A 20,518-nucleotide genomic window follows, 5' to 3' on the forward strand; every position below is an offset into this window, starting at 1 on the left:
ATAAGTGTTACTTTGACATTGTTCATAAATTAAACCCTAAATTTCTACTCAGACCCTCTACAAACGTGATTAGCTCCATAAACAGTACAGGTTTGTGATCACCTCAGTCCTAAGTTATTGCATTTGAGAACAGAGACGAGGTTCTCAAGGTGAATGCGTACCTTGGCTCTAAGGGTCAAACAACAAAAAATAAAATCAAGAATTTTGGTGATGTGTCTATAAATCACTAATGGCCTAGGACCTCAATACATTACAGATATGCTCACTGAATACAAGCCTAACAGATCACTCAGATCATTAGGATCATATAAACTAGAAACTTCAAGAGTTCAGTCAAAGCTGGGTGAATCGGCCTTCAGCTACTAACAGCGCCCCTCACTGCAGGAATCAGCTTCCAGAAATGATCAGATGTGCTCCAACAATTAGGCCCATTCAAATCAGACTGAAAACACATCTGTTTAGCTGTGCCTTTACTGAATGAGCACTGTGCTACGTCCCACAGATGCACTACCATGTCTTTCTTTCTTTTTCATTCTTTTATAACCTGTTTTAACACATTTAATCTGTTTTTAATCATTTTTAATTGTGTTTGTTTATTTTCTTGTTTCTTTTATTCCTGTTTATGTAAAGCACTGAATTACCACTGTGTATGAAATGTGCTATATAAATAAACCTGCCTTGCCTTGCCAATTGAAATTTTATATGAAAATGGTAGCAGACTTTAATTTCTCTCCATCTTTCAGCAAGAGGAGTGTGTGTTTATCAATTGATTGTTGGATCTGCATCTGTGCAATTCTTTGCTATAAACAGTTTACAAAACAATAATTTTTCCATCTCCTGTAAAGTTTTCTCTTTGTTCACCCCTCATCACCTCCAGAGAAAGCTATCATTTAGCTATTTTCAACTAAAAAACATCATACAGTGCACATGGCATTAAAGGAACACTTCTTATTTATTTATTTGGTCCCACTTATATTAAGTGTCCTTAACTACTATGCACCTGCATCAAAACAATAAATACAATGTACTTACTGTGTTCATAATGTATTTGAGAACACTTATGCTGCTCTTGTGTTGGGATACAGATATGATTCTGGACAGATTTGGTGGTGTGAATAGGGTTAAGAATGGGTTAAGGTGTAAGGGATGGTCAACAGTGTATTTACAAATGTAATTACAGAAAATTATAGATGTAATTACATACAGGTATTTAATCAAGCATAAGTACACTTTAAATACATGTATTTACACAATAGTAGTACATTGTAACAAATTATTAATTTCCATGTATGTACATATTAATTAAGGCAACTTAAGATAAAGTGGGACCATTTTTTGTAGGCTCATTTTACAACTCCCCTAGAGTTAAACAGTTGGTTTTTACTATTTTTTAATCCAATAATGCTGAGTTCAGACTGCATGATTTTAGCCCCGATTTTGACTCACTGTCAGGTTTTGAGAAATCGCCGACAAATGCCTGAAATCACTGGCAAATCAGTGCTAATTTATGTGGGTAACGATCACAGTGTGAACGATCAAAGACGCGATCTGAGAGAATCGCAGATGAGATCGCATGATTCAATATCGTGCTGTATGAAATGTTTTCTGATTGAAACTAACGCTAGCGATCACCTACAGCCAATGAGAGAGCAGCATTCACTAGTATGGGTATCTGCAGGCTAGTGGGAGGTTGGAGGAGAAGTTAAAAGTGCTTCTTTTCGGTCTGTTTCGGTGTAAATTTGACAGCAGCACCCATTTCTGTTTGACGTGTCATCTGAGCAATACCACAACTGGTGGTGACATTTATTCATCTGGTATGGCAATCAAAATCCAATGTTTAATAGACAATATAGTGGTAACGTCCACACAACGTCAATCTGTAACATCATTAGACGTTAATATTTGGTTGATTTTTAAGTTGGACATTGGACATTGACATCGGTCTGATGTTGAATTCTGATGTCAACCAATCTACATTTTCAAACAAAATCCAATGTCGAGCAAACATCTTAACCAACGTCATATTGACATCAAATACTGACATTTTTCATCAGGTATGGCAACCAAAATCCTACATTTTCTAGACGTCATAGTGGTAACGTCCACACAACTTCAAGCTGTAAGCTGTCATTAGACGTTGATATTTGGTGGATTTTAGGTTGGATATTGGACATTGACGTCAGCCTGAGGTTGAGTTCTGATGTCAGCCTGATTTCCATTTTTAAACAAAATGCATTGTCCCTCGACGTTGGGGTACAGCGTCAATCTGACATCATGTTGATGTCCTGTGCCTGCAGGGATGCATCATATTATTGATGCTAACTATTATTGATAGTTCAGGTGTTACGTCTAGTTACATCTACAGTGAATATAATTGTCATTGTTTGGAAAAGCACAGCAAAATAAGAAGATACCTCTTAGCCATATTCAATTCAATTCAATTCACCTTTATTTGTATAGCGCTTTTACACTGTAGATTGTGTCAAAGCAGCTTCACATAAAAGGTCAATAGGAACAGTGTAGTTCAGTTTTCAGTGTTTAAGTTCAGTTCAGTTGAGCTCAGTTCAGTGTGTTTAATAATCACTACTGAGAGTCCAAACACTGAAGAGCAAATCAAACGATGCGCAGCTCATAGATCCAAACCTGCAAGCCAGTGGCGACAGCGGAGAGGGAAAAAAAACTTCACTAATTGGTGAAAGTGAAGAAAAAAAAACTTGAGAGAAACCAGGCTCAGTTGGCACGATCATTTTAATTTCTCCGCTGGCCAACACTTGTGCAGAGCTGCAGTCTCAGGGTGGCGGAGGCTGGAAGCTGGCCTCAGCGAAGACTCGTCTGTCTCTGGAGCGTCACAGGAATCAGTCTCATGTTCTCCACTCCTCCATGACCACCACAGTAGCTGCTCAGGATACGGCCTGGTCCAGGATTTGGAAACCTTAGGGTCATCTCGTCGTTGGTCTTGGATCGAGCCATATCCTCCTAGAAAATAGCAACTTTTCATTTTCTGATGGTCTTAGTACACGGTGTAACTACAGAAGTGTGAAGCTTAAATAGACAAAATGATCAAACCTCTTTTTGATTTGTTTTTGAGTGAGATGCCAATGGTCAAAATCCGATTCAGTGATTTATTTGCCTGATTGATTTTTCTTAGTATTGTAGCCTTCTCGGAGACTGAGCCCTCTTTAAAATGGAAATCCTAGAATCACCCCTGGACACCAGAAATCTCTGGAGCACAATAACATATTCTGCTTTGTTCTGTTATTTCATAGATTTGAATCAAAACATGTTTAACACATTCCCCGCTTTCTTTCTACGCTTTCAGCCATTTACTGAGACTGCTGTGCCATTATTTCAATTAATTTTAACACGCTGGTCTATTATCGTGGTTTAATGGTGGAAACCCACTGCTGCTTTTTAAAAACCTATAATCAGAACAAAACGCAGCTGGAGGATGATGGTGAAATTTAATTATTTATCTGATTCCAGTGCAGTTAATCAGACTCCATTAAACTGTTAATCAGAGTAATCGTGTTGTTTGAAGAAAATCTGACAGGAAATTAGAGAATGAAGATGAGCGTTCAGATAGGATTACCATTCATCAACTCAACTGACCACATTTCTGTTCGTGTTTTTGTTTTTAGTTGAGTTATGACTCTATTGAACTTTGAGCCCTGGGGTCAAAAGGTCACGTTCTGTCCAATGCGAGGAAGGATTGTATTACGGATATTGAATTTCCAGGGTAGATTCTATTTTGTCTGCAGAAACAATAAAAAATATTGTTGCCTTTTTTTTTTTTTTGGTTAAATCATATAAATTCTTCTAGTAATTTTAATTTCAACATCCATCAAGTTGACTAAAACTATTAAGTTACATTTTTATAATCTACTAAATGTATTTGAAACCTGATTAACTTATTAAAATAAGTTAAAGTACTAAAAACATTTGTTGCCATGACTGTTTGTCATTTCATTTTTTTATAGTGCAGAAGGTTATAAATAACCATCAGCTTAAGCATAAGCTTTACAGTATTGACCTTATTCTTTAATGCGAAGTGCGCACATTTTTGCTATTGTTTTAGACTTCGGATTCAGCTGCCTATGTGGAAAATGACTTGGAATAATAAACAGCAGAAAACGGTCAAACTACTACAACCAAGTGTTTGCATGACAATACAGACAAAGTAGAATAATAATAAGAAATATCAGTTTGCAACACCAAGCAGCAAAATGAGCGTTTTTTAACGTTTAAAAATGAATGGAAGTGAATGAGACCGGAAGTCTCGTGCTAAAATGATTCAAATGGCTGCGCTGGCTCATACGCAAGAATAAGGTGAATAAATAAGCTTTATAAGTTTGACATACAGTTGAAGTCAGAATTACTAGCCCCCCTGTTTATTTTTCTCCCAATTTCGGTTTAACAGATTGAAGTTTTTTTTAAACATATTTCTAAACATAATAGTTTTACTCATTTCTAATAACTGATTTATTTTATCTTTGCCATGATGACAGTACATAACATTAACTGGATATTTTTCAAGGCACTTCTATGCAGCTTAAAGTGACATTTAAGGTTTAACTAGGTTAATTAAGTTAACTAGACAGTATAGTAATTTGGTAAATCATTGTAATAATGCATGTTTTTCGTAGACTATTAAAAAAAAATATCTAAAGGGGCTAATAATTTTGACCTTAAAATGGTTCATAAAAGATTAAAAACTGCTTTTATTTAGCCAAAATAAAACAAATAGACTTTCTCCCAAGAAAAAAAATTATCAGACGTACTGTGAAAATTTCCTTGCTCTGTTAAACATAATTTGGGAAATAATAAAAAAAAATCAATGGGGGGCTAATAATAATAATAATAATAATTTTGACCTTAAAATAATAGCATACATTTTTATGCGCATCTTGGCATTTCCATCAACCAATTTTTTATGCGCATATCCCTTACAAAAAAAAAAACTGCTGCAAACTAAGTAAAACTGCAGTACAGCAGCAGTATACAGAAGTAGAACTGCAGTAAAATTAAGTAATTGCAAAATAGCATACAATGATATATAACACAGTCAAATGCAGTGCAATAATGTTCAACAGCAGTATAAGTTTGCAGGAAACTGGAGTAAAACAACATAAACTCTGTCTTTACTGCACATGTGCTGCTGTAGTCTAATATGCCAATGGTGTGGTAAGAACTGTACTGCACTTGTGTTACAAGGGGTTTGTTCTCCAACATCTTCCAACAACATTTTGTACTTTTTTCAGGGATGTTTTTTTGGATTCAAGTAATTTACTAATTATAATTTTCTGAGTTTATTTGCAATAAATAAATAAATAATAAAAAATAAGTGCAGTGAACTGAGCAGTACAACAGCAGTAGCCTATATACAAGGATAACTGTGGCAAACTTCCATGCAACTGTGTACAGTATAATGAGGAATAACCACAGTTCAACTACAATACATTAAAGATCAACAGCAGTAACATATGCAATACAAACACAATCTCACGGCAATTCGTAACTTTTTGATTTAGTGGCTAATTCGTACGATCTAATTCGTACAATTTAGTACGATTTGCTCATCCGCCAATGACGGTTGGGTTTAGGGGTGGGGTTAGGTGCCATGCCTCCTTTTTAAAATCGTACTATTTCATACGACTGAACTCGTACGAATTCGTACGAATTAGCCACTAAACTGTCAAAACGTAAAAACTTACATTTTCTCGTGATCAGGCTGGCAATACAACTGACGAACATTAAATAAACTGAGAGGGGCATATCGTGATATAAGTTTGCACATACAAGTACTTAAGTATTAAAAGTGCACTTTAGTTTTATTATGTATTGCAGTATTGTAGATGTATTTCTGTAGTTACTTATACTTCTGAAAACTGCATTACAATATATTGTGGTAGTGCTTCAGCAATACAACTGAAGTACTGAAACCTCATTTGGAAACCATTGTCCACCGAGCAGAAAAAGTAGTACTTGTACTGCAGTTGTATTGTAGAAGTACTTCAGTTGTATTGCAATAGCGGTATGGCAGCTGTACTGTATAGTATCTCAGTTGTATTACTGTAACAGTACTGCATTATAGTGATAGTATCACTTCAGTTGAATTGCAGTAGTTGCACTGCAGTTGTACTGTAGTCCTTCAGTTGTATTGCAGTAGTTGCACTGCAGTTGTACTGTAGTGGCACTTCAGTTGAACTGCAGTAGTTGTACTGCAGTTGGTTGTATTGTAGTTCTTCAGTTGTATAACAGTAATACTGCAATATATTTAAATAACACAGTTTTTTCGTGTCCAAAAAGCTGCACTTTTCAGAAGTTAACTAAAACTGCAGTATTCCTTTAAAAAGCTGCAGTATTCTTTTAAGAAAAACTGCTGTAATTTTTCATAAGGGATCCAAAATGCGCATAAAAATAGGTGGAGGGAAGCGTAGCTAATGTGATCCTTAAATACAGCCTTTTTTGTGTCATCCAACTATTCTTGTCTAAATATACACAAGACTTTTTGTTAGATACACATTTCCTGCATTAAAATGAAATACTTTATTGTGGCTTAAAATATTGCCTGCATACTCAGCTCTCTGGTCTCCTCCTACAGCTTAGTAGTTTTCTCATTTCCCATCGCATCCCAAAGTTATTTCTGACCCTTCATTTCTTTAACCGAAATTTCCTCCTCCTCAGTTTGTCTCTCTGATGTGTTTGTCGAGCACAGAGGTGCAGCGGTTTGTAAAAGTGGTGTAAACTCTGTAAAACACATCAGTCCCATTATCATGAGACAACAGTCGACTGATGCACCATCGTCCCTCTCTCGCTCTCGGGGAAATTGAAGCGATAATTCCTTCCTCCTCAGACTTTCTCTTTCTCAGACTCTGTTTCAGTCCCTCTGATCTCTCTGTTATTCTGTAGAACAAATGCGATTGTTGTTTGTGGCCGAGAGCTTTAAGAGACTGAATGTCCGTCAGTCTGGTGCTGGAGTCCATCAGGATCAACTCAGAGATCAGACCAGACACAAATCAGGTGTACTTTTTATTAAAGATTAAAATAAAGTTGTATATAAGTTAATATCAGTATGTTAGTCTTAAGGAGATCTATAAGATTAGATTAGATTAGATTCAACTTTATTGTCATTACACATGTACAAGTACAAGGCAACGAAATGCAGTTTTGGTCTAACCAGCAGTGCAATCGCAGCAAGTGCAGGATACAGGTATAAGTTTAAAGTGCAGTTATAGAAAAACTATGGTAATATTTACAGATGGATGTACTATCAACATTATATACAGGTGTAGTAGCTATAAACAGATTTACAATAATGAATATATGTACAGGATGCTATTAATAATCAGGAGTGGCAGATAGATAAACAATTACAAATGTTCATGTGCAGTGGGTATGTCCAGTTCAGATAAGTGAATCAGTGCAACGTAGTGCAATGAATATGTGCAATGTTAAATAGTGCAGTGATTGTGAGGAGTATAAGTTAGAGGAGTGTGGGGGGTGTATGGGGGGGCAAAGAGTGAGGGGCAGAGTCAAAAGGGAGACAGCTCTGGGAAAAAGCTGTTCCTCAGTCTGCTGGTTTTTGTCCGGGGGAGCCTGAAGCGCCTGCCGGAAGGCAGGAGAGAAAACAGTCTGTGAGCAGGGTGAGAGGTGTCCTTAAGAATACTGCGTGCTCGGCGCAGACAGTGTTTCTTCTGGATGTCCTCTATGGCTGGCAGTGTAGTCTCTCTGATGCGTTGGGCAGTTTTCACCACCCGCTGCAGTGCCTTACGCTCAGCAACAGTTTTGGTCAGGATGCTTTCTATTGTGCACGGTAGAAGTTCACCAAGACAGCTGATGAAAGCTGGTTCTTCTGAAGTTGCCCCAAGAGAATAGGCGCTGGTGAGCCTTCTTGACCAGGCTGGAGGTGTTGGTGGTCCAGGAAAGGTCCTTTGAGATGTGGGTCCCCATGAACTTGAAGGATGAGACAGGCTCAACGGCCATCCCATTAATGTGGATGGGATCATGTGAGCCTGTTCGTCCCTTCCTGAAGTCCACAATGAGCTCCTTGGTCTTGTTGTTGTTAAGGAGCAGATTATTGTCAGTGCACCAGGTGGCCAGATGCTTATCTCCTCCCTGTAGGCAGTCTCATCATTATTGCTGATTAGACCAATCACTGTGGTGTCATCTGCAAATTGATGATGGTGTTGGATCTAGCTAGTGTGTTTCAAAACAATGACAGAACAATGACAGAATTTACATTTAGAAGATATAAAATTGATATAAACATCCAAAGCTTGCAGTTTGTCGCTTCTGCCTAATTATATTAAATTGTTTATTTGAGATCACCTCTTACCTGTGTTTCTCATCATACTTCTGACCAATCAAATGCTCTATAGTATCTGACATGTCCCGCCCCCTTCAAGACACTTCTCATTTGATTTTTATTTGACGTGCTTGAGCTCAAACACCCTCACTGGCAGAGCTGTGATTTTTATTTTTTTAAAGGGGAGGGGCTGCTATATCAAAGACTATAGAATACCAAAGAGTTTAGAATGACCAAGAGGCGACACTCAATAGACCGTTCCGTTGCAACAGCAGCGCCCAGCGACAGCCCCAGATTCCGCCATTTTGGAGTGAAAGCGGTTGGCTGTCCATAGGTTCTTATTGCTGTTGCGATGGCAAGCAGCTGCTTTGTTTTTTATTTATTTATTTAAAAAGTGCATCAAAGCTGAAATACAACCTGAAAGACGACAATACAACACTTACAATCACAATCATCAGCACTTTTAATAGTTTATTTTACAGACTTAAATATGCTGTTGCTTTATTGAAATTTTCTTTCCAAAATGGCCGCCGCGCCATCTAGTGGCCATCTAGTCGTCATCTAGTTTCTCAAATCACACTTGAGTGTCGCCTCTTAGTGATTCTATGCTCTTTGAGAATACACAAGACATGTCACTCGTATACTTTTGAATGGAGAAACATGTAACTGTCAATATGGCAAATGAACCTCTGCCTTCTAGTACAGGAACCAATCAGCGATCACTATATGGCAAATAAAGCCCACCTTCTAGTACAGGAGCCAATCAGCAATTGCTATAGAATGACAATTCTCCGGGGGAGGGGGGACGGCCTGATGTGAGTTTCTGCAGATTTTTTGTGATATGAACATTTAGAAATTAAACTAAAGAGACGGTTGTTGTTTATTTTTATTGGTTATTCATAATATGAAATGTAATTGTAAGCTTGGCAAGTATTTTTGGAGAATTTGATGTTTCCTCATTCAAACAGAATGCCCGAGCATACTGCCCAAGAGGCGTTTCAAAGATGGCCGCCAAGTGAAATGACTTGCCTTAAAGGGACTTTGACAATATGTCCTTCCCTTCTTTATGTTGCAGTTGAGATTACGTCCGAAATCAAATTTAAAAAATGCACATTTCAACACACTTCATGGGACCTATAAAGTATTTAATTTCCATATGATTAAAGATGCAGCATGTAAGTTTGACAGCCAATGGTTGAACTAGGTATTGCACTCCTGGTTCAAAACGCATGCAAGTGTAGGTTGCCAGATTGATGACAGCAACAGCAGTGTGACTGACTATCAAGTCTAAAGGCTGACTTAAGGTGATTTAAATTGTGTTCTAAATAAAAGCAACAGCACACGATAGAAGGAATATTTTCCATATTAAAAGAAATTTTTGTTCTAGCCAACACTTGAAATTGATATATTAGAAACAGCTTCTATTATTTGCAGCTGAACAACATAAAACAATGACAATGGTCACGTCAGGTACACTTCATGTGCTTTATTCAGTGTAAAATACTAATAATGTAAGTTTGAATGTCATTTTACGTGACATTTATTGTCATACTACAGAAAGCAGCAGCAGATAGTTCACCTCAGATCTTGAAAATAAAATAAACCGCTTGAAATCAAACTTTAGAACAGTGGTTCAGTGTAAACAAACACATATCAGTGATTCAGCATCTACATTTAATAGTGTTAAAGAGGTTTAAAATGTATTAATTAGGTTCTAATCCTTACCATTTCGTTGGAGTGAAGTAAGTGCACTATTCTGTGCTTCTGAATGGCTGTATTTAAATTTCTGTCGTGTTTCCTGGTGAAAAGAGCCAAATTGCTTATCACTGTAAATCTCATAATGTAGAATGTTGTTAGGACATGGGGTTACAATGTAACCTGCTCACCTAATGTTTACGTTCATAATATATTTATTTTATTTTCTAACTAATAACCTCATGTGTCACTCTGAATCTCCATCTCATTTACGGAGGCTGTCACGTCCATTGGAGGTCGCATTTTGGTCATGGACACACACTTTGAGAGACTTACTGACTGACTGAATCAAATACGCTGTTTTCCACCAAGGCTACCCGGGGTGCTGAAATATAATGACTAAACTGGCATTGGGCTGATTAAATGACCAAAACTAAGACAGACTTTCTGGCATGCAATGTACATTTTCAAAGCAGAATATCTTGCTTCAGCATTGTTTTTCAGATAAACAGGAATGTTCATTTAGCATGTTTCTTAAATATCTGTATACATTTTTATTCTTTAGTGGAGTCAAAAACTTACGTACAGCACCTTTAATTAATGATAATGTATTCATAGCTGATGGTAATTTTAACATTTACTGATTCATTCAATCCAAATTGATTCAATCCAAATTGTGACATTAGTTAATGCACTGGGGTTAGCAAGTGCATTTTCATGTGATGAATTAATGTGATGAATGAAAACTGTAATAAATGTATTGTTCATTGTTTATGTTACCCAGCGGGCACCTCGGAGTCAAATAATGTTGAGAAACAGCAAAAATGCGAATAGTTTTTGATATCAATTGACTACCTTAATGTCAAAACAACTGTCCCGTGATCGATTTTTGACATTTTTGATGCCAATTTTAGATGTCAATTTGATGTCATTTTGACATCAAGGTAGTTATGCATTGTAGGCATACGAAATCCAGCGAATTTGGAATGGAAGTTTTCAGATAGATAAAAGTTTCTTATAACATAACATTTTTATTGTGTTATTTGGTAGTCAAAATGGCATCAATTTGTGGATGTCAAATGGACATCAAGGTTTAGACTTAAAATCGATCCATTTTATACATGTTTTTTTTTGAGTCGCTTTTTGATGTCGTTTTGACATTAAGGTGCTCGCGGGGTTAGTAAATACATTTACTAACATTACTTTAATCCAGTTCTAAAGTGTTACACCAAAGTGTTACAATTTAAAGTGACCATATTCTTCTTCTCAATATTTTATGTAACATCTAATATAGTTGTTCATGTTGTAAATGTAATAGATCTGCAAGTTGTGCCGTGTAGATCGCATAGACTATATTTTAAGAAGCTTACATATGTTTGTAAAACATTTGCTTAATCTCGAAACCCCCCCAAAGTAGAGTTTAGTTTGTGTTGGCGACATGTTAAGATAAACTGTCTTCTGCACTATGAAAACAAATAAAAAATTAGCTTTGTGTCACATTGCATTCAAGATATGGTAATAAACATTTGGTTTCTAACATGTGCTGTTCAATGTTAAACCAGTCATAACAGACCATGCCATCTGACCAATAAGAGTTGAGAAGGCTGTGAGATTGGTGGGGTTTAGAGAGAGCAGATCCTTGAACCAACCATTTCAGACACTTTGAAAGGAGAGCTAATTCTGCTCTGTGTATTATGAGGAAAATGTATATCTTGGGTTGATATAAACCTGTCATAGGAGGCATTACAAGGCCACTTTAAACATTAATACCAAACTAAGTTATAGTTTTTCCCATATTTTTTATGCCCATTAATAGTTAATATACTTTAGGTTTTGAGGCGAAATAGGATCCGATGTTCTTGACAGGATACTTGAGATTCATCCTTTGAGAACAATCTACTATTTTTGGGATTATCCTGGATTGTCCTGCTTGCGGGACATACAATTTAAAGCACCCTTGGATGATTGAATTTAGGTCTCAGTCAAAGTGTATTAGCATTTCCTCCTCTCTAAAGGGTTAGTATATTTTAATTTCTGATTTTATGAAAGATTTGGGGAGATATTAGTCTTTATGGTGACCCAGACTGCACTGTAGAGTGTGTATTTCTTTTTGAATATACAGTTGAAGTCAGAATTAAAGAAGTCAGAAATAAATCCCAATTGATGTTTAACAGAGCAAGGAAATTTTCACAGTAGGTCTGATAATATTTTTTCTTCTGGAGAAAGTCTTATTTGTTTTATTTCGCCTAGAATAAAAGCAGTTTTTAATTTTTTCTTAACCATTTTAAGGTCAAAATTATTAGCCCCTTTAAGCTATATTTTTTTCCGATCTACAGGTCTACAGACCAATTCATCATTATACAATAACTTGCCTAATTACCCTAACCCGCCTAGTTAACCTAATTACCCTAGTTAAGCCTTTAAATGTCACTTTAAGCTGTATAGAAGTGTCTTGAAAAATATGTAGTCAAATATTATTTACTGTCACCATGGCAAAGATAAAAGAAATCAGTTATTAGAGATGAGTTATTAAAACTATTATGATTAGAAATTTGCTAAAAAAAATCTCTCTCTGTTAAACAGAAATTGGTGAAAAAAATAAACAGGGCGGCTAATAATTCAGGGGGGCTAATAATTTTGACTGCAATAATAATAATAATAACATTTAATCTTGAAGCTTGAAGCTTCAAATTTTGACAGTCAGGTCTTCAACACCTGTAAATAATAAACTTTCACTCTAATGTTAAAATATGAAACTACTCCACTATGTTTTTAACTGTAATATCTGATCAACATCTGATCAATATGGTGAAAAAATCTTCTCTCCGTTAAACAGAAATTGGGGAAAAAAAAACAGGGGGGGCTAATAATTCAGGGGGGCTAATAATTTTGACTGCAATAATAATAATAATAACATTTAATCTTGAAGCTTGAAACTTCAAATTCTGACAGTCAGGTCTTCAACACATGTAAATAATAAACTTTCACTCTAATGTTAAAATATGAAACTACTCCACTATGTTTTGTAACTGTAATATCTGATCAACATCTGATCAATATGGTGAAAAAATCTTCTCTCCGTTAAACAGAAATTGGGGAAAAAATAAACAGAGGGGGCTAATAATTCTGACTTCAACAGTATGTTTTGGCCAATTTGTAAAGTTGATTGAGAGGAATTCAAGATATATTCTCTAAATAAACAAATATTAATATTTTACAGATCTTCCCAAACGTGTTTGAAGCACGTTTAGAGACTTTTTCCTAAAAGTTACAGTAAGCCAAACTGCTAATTATTATTTAGTGTTTTCTTATGCATTGGGTCTTTGTCTTGAAATAATTTACTCGTATAAGAATACGCTTTGAAACCTCAATGAAGTCATTTTTAATCACGTCTGATTGAATATTATTCAACGTTTTGAAACCGATTTAATTGATCTCATAGACATTGAATTAAGTCTTTTTTGGCATTAAATATGGGATGGTTTACTCATCTGTTCTGAGCTCAAATATTGCCAATGGCAATTAATTTGCACAGAGACGAATTGCACATTGGCAGGTTTTGGGCTTTCTAATTTGAGCCATTTATTTTTATCTAATGAGTTTATGACGCTTAACAGCAGTCTGGTGTTGTTCAGGTACAGTATGATAGCTCTAGACTGCAGTGATAATGAACACAGATGGAAGTGATTTCATTCAGAGACACTACAGTTTGCGGGTTTAAATCCGGCCTGCATTTTGAAGTCATTTCGGGCATAAAATGATTAAATTACTCTTCTATTAAATGATATCTGAACATGCACACACAAAAAAGAAAAGAAATTGAGTGATCTTTAGCTGTTTTATTAGATGATTATGATGTGCGCTGTGTTATGAATACGGTTGCTGCATTAATCATCTGCATTATAAAGCATAAGAACACTGTGTTATTTTAAATGTGGGATTTTGACTGTGAAATTAATTTCTGGCTTAATGATCTTTTGTTCAATCATGTAGAGAGTGAAATGCAACATCCGCCATCATGTTCCTGAAATATCTCTTCATTTTGTGAAATAATAGAAAATGTGTGTTTGGTAGTGCGCATAATTATCCGCTTTCTTGGCTGCTTGGTTACTTTAAGTTATATTATTTGTGCATTTTTTTTTTTTTTTTTGCCTTTAAACAAAACTCACGCTTTTAATCCGAAGTGATTAAATCATCTGACTACTTTAACAACACAACTCTGGTATAATGTGTTTACAACTACTTCTGGACAACTCTGTTATTAAATACTTACTGTCAAGTTATTCCAATCTCCAAGACCTTTGTTTATATTCAGAATTCAAATTAAGATATTTCAGATGAAATCCAAGAGCTCTCTGATCCTCCATATACAGCAGTGGTTCTGAGATGTTCAAAGTTCAGAAAAAGAACCAAAAGGATTCAATTGATCAATTATAATCTTATGAAGCTCCAAAAACAATTTTGTGCACCAAAAGAACTGTAAGAACAACTTTCTTTGGAATTGTCTTCGACGTCAGGTCAAGATGCGCATTTACTACAGGCAATATGCATTACATATCAAGAGTTCACAATGAATCCCTGGTCAGATCACACGATTTTGTCAGGATTTCGACACAATTCCCTTAACATAGGGTATCATCGCAGAAAGTCTAGCATGTTTAATTTTTCCCCTGATCTTCACGACACATAATTTCACAGTCATATCTGTGAGTGCTGCCATTAATCCGTGGGTCAGGTATAGGCTGCATATTTACTTATAGGTGGGCATCAGTTGGATAAGATGAATCATTGGTTATGCAAACTTTAACTACTTTCTCTAAAATATTAAAGTATTTTAAGCCATTTTATCTGACAGACTGGCACACATGTGCAGACATCTCTATTCTCACAATGAGTTTCTGAGTTCTCTCAGCCAACTGTGCGATGATGATTTGTTTTGCTCCGTGAAAAATAAGGATTTAATTAATGCTTCACTGTAATTGTTGTATCACAAACCTGTCATATATTTGCTATTTTTTATGTCATTTTGTCTTTAAGAGCACCTATGGTAAAAATCTGCTTTTCAAGCTGTTTGGACAGACATATGTGCATGTATGGTGTGTGGACTGTCATACTGGGGTGATATAAGCACACCCAGTGCTTTTTTTCAATTTAACAACATAAAAAACGGTGGACCAATTGGAGCGGTTTTCAAACAGACCGCAACTTTACGTAGGAGAGCGGTCCCCCCCCCACCAATATTGATTGACATATTGATCATATCCTCAGTTTGTTGATTCACATCCGCTATTTTCAGCGTGAGTCGAAGCGATATCACTAAAGGAACACGCTAGCTCTATTTTAGATGTAAGGCTCATTGGCTCAACACAAGATCAATATTCTCCACATTATCGCTCTAATCGGAATTATTGGTTGTATCTTTAGGTAGGTTTGCAAACATGTGTACTTCTCATTGAGTCTACCTTATACTTCAGTCGTTTGCATTTCTCGCGATCACAGAAGCTCCCTGTGATCTTAATTAGCATGCGTTTTAGAATTCTAAACATAGGTTTCTATCAGGGTACACTCAAGTCGACGGCTGGGCGCCGTGGACCGCTGCAGAAACCTATGTTTAGAATTCAAAATGCGTGGCTCGACGATTTGGGACACGTCATGTTTCTGGTGCGCCACAGAGAGTGTCTGGTCTGCCGTGTCGTGGCTTTGAGCGGCGCATCTTGTGCCTCAGTCAAAGTTAATTCAGTGTGCGTGGTTATTTTTCTGTGTACAAGCTCGGCACTTGAAACTAGCACACAGTTGCTGTAAAACTGTACAAAGACACAAATGATTTTGTACTCTCTGCTTGGTCTGTGTCAGAGTCGTACATGTACGACTGAATGCTGATCATCTCACTCCAGCTTTTTCTCTGTCTGCCTGTCAGACTCTGTTGCAAACGCAGAGCGGGTGAGCTTATGGCCCCGCCCCCTTGTTACGTTGGCGGGAAGCCGAAACTAATCTACATGTGAAGCAACACACCCATAAATCAGCGAACTGTGGACACGCCCCCAACATGACACTTTTTAACACATTATAATAAAAAAATCTGAATTGTATTTTAAACTGAACCTAAACTGGCACACTCAGAAGAACCATACTATTAATATTAAATCATAAAAAAGAGGTAAACTATGTGCCCTTTAAGCATCTGATTTTCCTTGGTGCTGATGTGCTTTCATTTTCTCAGTCTCTCTCACGGCAAGTTCAAGTGAGGGAGTGTTTAATAAGCCACTCTGGCAAGAAAATATACATTTAGATTTAAAGGAAAATATCTAGGAAATATATGTTTGATCCTATCAATGTCATAACAATATATTTAAATATTTAAATCTTAATATCAGGCGTAAACACTCTGTTTGAGTGTTGTCTGACACCATTTTCTCCCATTCGGTGTGCGGAATCCTCAAATTCCATTCAAACAACATTCTTCCAGCAGTTCCTCGCATCCAATATCTCGTTTGTCACGGGGGCATACATGAAATGTTCCTGAATGAAAGTGCCAAACTGCAGTTAAAGTCGTCAAATTAAGAATGAAACCTAAACTTACATGAAACTCTAGAGGAAATGTGCAAAAAGCGGCTTCATCATATTATTGTCTTATTTAGATTAAGGCAAATAATTCCATTACTGATGTCCGTGTAAACGAAGTCACTGTCTATCTCTCTTGCCTCTGTGTTTGTTTTGCTCTTTGCGAAAATGAGGGCGTGTACATTCTGAAACTCCCCATTTCATGCAAACCCTTCCCTCTTTCGCCACTCAACACTCAACACTAAACAAAGCTGGATTCACCCACTTTCCTGACTTTTTTCAAACTAGAGGTGTAAAAACACCCTGCTGAGAGAGGGGGTTTCGTGACCCTTTAAATCTCAATATCAGGCAAAAACAGTCCAGTAGGGGTTGTCTTAAGCCATTTTACCATCATCAAGGTGAAATATGACCATGTTTTTATGATGCATGTTAACGAGTTGAAGTCTAGGGTTTAAGGTTAAGAACAAAATCCCCTGAATGGACATTTTGGCTTTGGAAGAAGGAATCAGTGAAGGAGATCCTGTAAAAGCTCTGTCATTGGAAACTAATGTTTTAATATGTCATTAACACCTGTGTTTATCATTGTCCACTTGTGATCAGATTGATACAAACATCTTAAGTCTCAGTTTCAGATATAAACATTCCTTCAGAGATTGTCTGAGGCCATTTGGCCATCATCAAGGTGAAATATGACCATGTTTTTATGAGGTATGTTAACAAGTTGAAGACTAGGGTTCAAGGTTAAATACAAAATCCCCTGAATGGACATTTTGGCTTTGGAAGAAGGAATCAGTGAAGGAGATCCTGTAAAAGCTCTGTCATTGGAAACTAATGTTTTAATATGTCATTAACACCTGTGTTTATCATCATCTACTTGTGATCAGATTGACACAAACATCTTAAGTCTCAATTTCAGGTCTAAACATTCCTTCAGAGATTGTCTGAGGCCATTTGGCCATCATCAAGGTGAAATATGACCATGTTTTTATGAGGTATGGTAACAAGTAGAAGACTAGGGTTCAAGGTTAAATACAAAATCCCCTGAATGGACATTTTGGCTGTGGAAGAAGGAATCAGTGAAGGAGATCCTGTAAGAACTCTCTGTCATGGGAGTTGAGTTATGTGTCATGCCAGGAATAGCTGTTAGTTCTTCTTACCCCGAGCAGTGAAAAGGTGATTTCTCATGAAACGCTATTATTGATCAACGGTGGTATTGATCCTCTTGACGTGTCCAGACACTTTTAGCTTTGAAGTCTTTTATGTGTTGAAACCAGACCACCTGCACTTCTCTGATTCTGCGCTATTTTGTAAAGGAAATCTAGAGATGAACAGGAAAGCCGGCACCTTTGAATGATGCGCTGTTTTGTTTGTTGTCTTTCATTGCCAGCACCCCCTGCTCTGAAGCTGTCTGTGAATGAGACGTATGTGGTGGATCCAGGTCAGGACGTCACGCTGGCGTGTGAGGTTACCGCCGGATTTCCCACACCCACAGTTAGCTGGTCGCGGTACCCGGGGTCTCTCCCTCAGCGCTCGGTGATCCGCGGCGGGTCACTCACTGTCTGGTCTGTTACGCCCGCTGATGCTGGCATCTACAACTGCACAGCCGTCAACAACGTGGGAAACCCGGCCAGAAGAACCGTCAGCCTCGTTGTGAGATGTGAGTGGACGCATTTGTACATGTGTATTCCAATATAAATATGAGGATGTGGAATTTAGACGCATTATATATTCATATTCATACACGGCTTTCAAAAGATTAGAGTTTCTCAGAGAGATAGACAGACAGATATATAGACAAACACACAGACAGGTGATGGATAGACAGACAGACAGACGGATGGATGAACAGATATACAGACAGATGGATATAACAGACAGAGAGGCGGATGGATGGATGGAGACAAACAGACAGATGGATGGATGATGGATATAGACAGACAAACAATAAGGGACGGACGGATAGATAGATTGTCAGATAAACAGACAGACAGACAGACAAACAGAGAGTAAGGGATAGAAACAGACAGACATATAGATAGACAGACAGATAAACAGATCGACAGGTTGATTGATGGATGGATGGACGAACAGACAGATAGACATACAGAAGTATAAACAGGCAGACAGATAGACAGACAGATTAATGGATGGATGAAACAGGCAGAGGCATGGATGATAGATAGAGACACACAGACAGATAGAAGGATAAATGGACAGACAGATAGACCGTAAAGACAGATGGATAGACAGACAGATAAACAGGCTGATGGACGAACAGACAGATGAACTGACAGATAGATAGACAGAAGGATAAAGAGACAGACAGATGGGCAGATTGGTGGATGGAGTGATAGAGACAAACAGAAAGACGGATGGATGATGGATAGAGACAGACAGACAGATAAACAGACAGACAAATGGATGAATGGCTGGATGATAGATAGAAACAGACAGACAGACGGGATAAATGGACAGACAGATTAATAAACTGACAGACAGACTGTAAGTGACAGACAGACGGATAGATAGATTGACAGACAGACAGACAATGGTTGTATGGATGATGGATAGATAGATAGACAGACACAACAGACAGATGGATTGATAGGTTGATGGACGATGGATAGAAACAGACAGACAGATAGATAGACAAACAGACAGACAGACAGATAAACAGATAGACAGGTTGATTGGATGGATGTACGGATGGCGGAACAGACAGATAGATATATAGAAGTATAAACAGGCAGACAGATAGACAGATTGATGGATGGATAAAGACTAACGGCAGAGGCATGGATGATAGATAGACACACACAGACAGATAGAAGGATAAATGGACAGACAGACAGACAAACTGACAGATAGAGCGTAAGGAATGGATGGACGGATAGATAGACAGATAAACAGACAGGCAGACAGATGCATGGATGATGGATAGAGACAGACAGACATAGACAGATGGATAAACAGACAGACAGATAGACAGGCTGATGGACGAACAGACAGATGGACCGACAGTAGATAGACAACGATAACAGACAGACAGATTGGGCAGATTGGTGGATGGAGTGATAGAGACAACAGACAGACAGATGGATGATAGAGAAACAGACAGACAGGATAAATAGACAGACAGACGAATAAACTGACAACGACTGTAAGTGACAGACAGACAGAGAGATAGATTGACAGACAGACAGACGGGATGTATGGATGGTAGTATATAGATAATAAGATAGATAGATAGATAGATAGATAGATAGAGATATATGATAGATAGATATAGAAGATAGATAGATAGATAGATAGATATATAGATAGATAGATAGATAGATGAATGGATAGGTTGATGGATGGATAGAGATGTACAGACAGACATATGAATGTATGATAGATGGACAGATTGATGGATGGATGGAAAGAGAGACATACATACAGAAGAATAAACAGAAGCAGAAGGCAGATGGATAGATTGATGGGTGTATGAATGGATGAGACAACAGACAGATTCAATCTACACTCAGGATCTGAACAGGAATGCGCACAGCTCTGGGTAAAGTCAGTTTATTTCTTCAGTGTTTTTTGGTGGCACTGAAATCACATCACCTCTATTGGCTGGAATATCAGTTACGTCTCCAGCTATCAATTGGATTTTAAGTTTACTCTCCCTCAGACCGCCTGATTGACACGCATTTGAATGAGTTGTGACTTCCTGTCTGTCTTATGCTTGGCAGAGGAAAAAAATTGCCTAGCTAGATTGTTTTCAATGTATGCGGGGAGCGTGTGTTTATGTGGCGTGAGCGTGAGTTAGCGGTTGAACTGTAATTAGCTCTTTGGCAGTGTGTGATCGTGTTCAACTCCTCAAGCCGAGAGGGTGATTCAGGAACGGCTGCCATAAAACGCCTGCCGTTCATCAGGGGCCCACGGCTATTCTTAGCCTCTTTAATCATTTTT

At 37.4% G+C, this 20,518-nt stretch overlaps 1 protein-coding gene across 1 annotated transcript in view; it reads left to right on the forward strand.

Moving 5' to 3' along the window:
* Positions 1 to 20,518, forward strand: part of LOC130240014 (MAM domain-containing glycosylphosphatidylinositol anchor protein 1) — a 318,227-nt gene that overhangs the window by 252,637 nt on the left and 45,072 nt on the right. Inside the window, exon 7 of the mRNA XM_056471429.1 lies at positions 17,949 to 18,211. Within this exon, the coding sequence (XP_056327404.1) occupies positions 17,949 to 18,211 (263 nt within the window). The remainder of the gene's footprint in view (positions 1 to 17,948; positions 18,212 to 20,518) is intronic.

Source organism: Danio aesculapii, chromosome 13 (assembly GCF_903798145.1).
Source record: "Danio aesculapii chromosome 13, fDanAes4.1, whole genome shotgun sequence".
Lineage (NCBI taxonomy): Eukaryota > Metazoa > Chordata > Actinopteri > Cypriniformes > Danionidae > Danio > Danio aesculapii.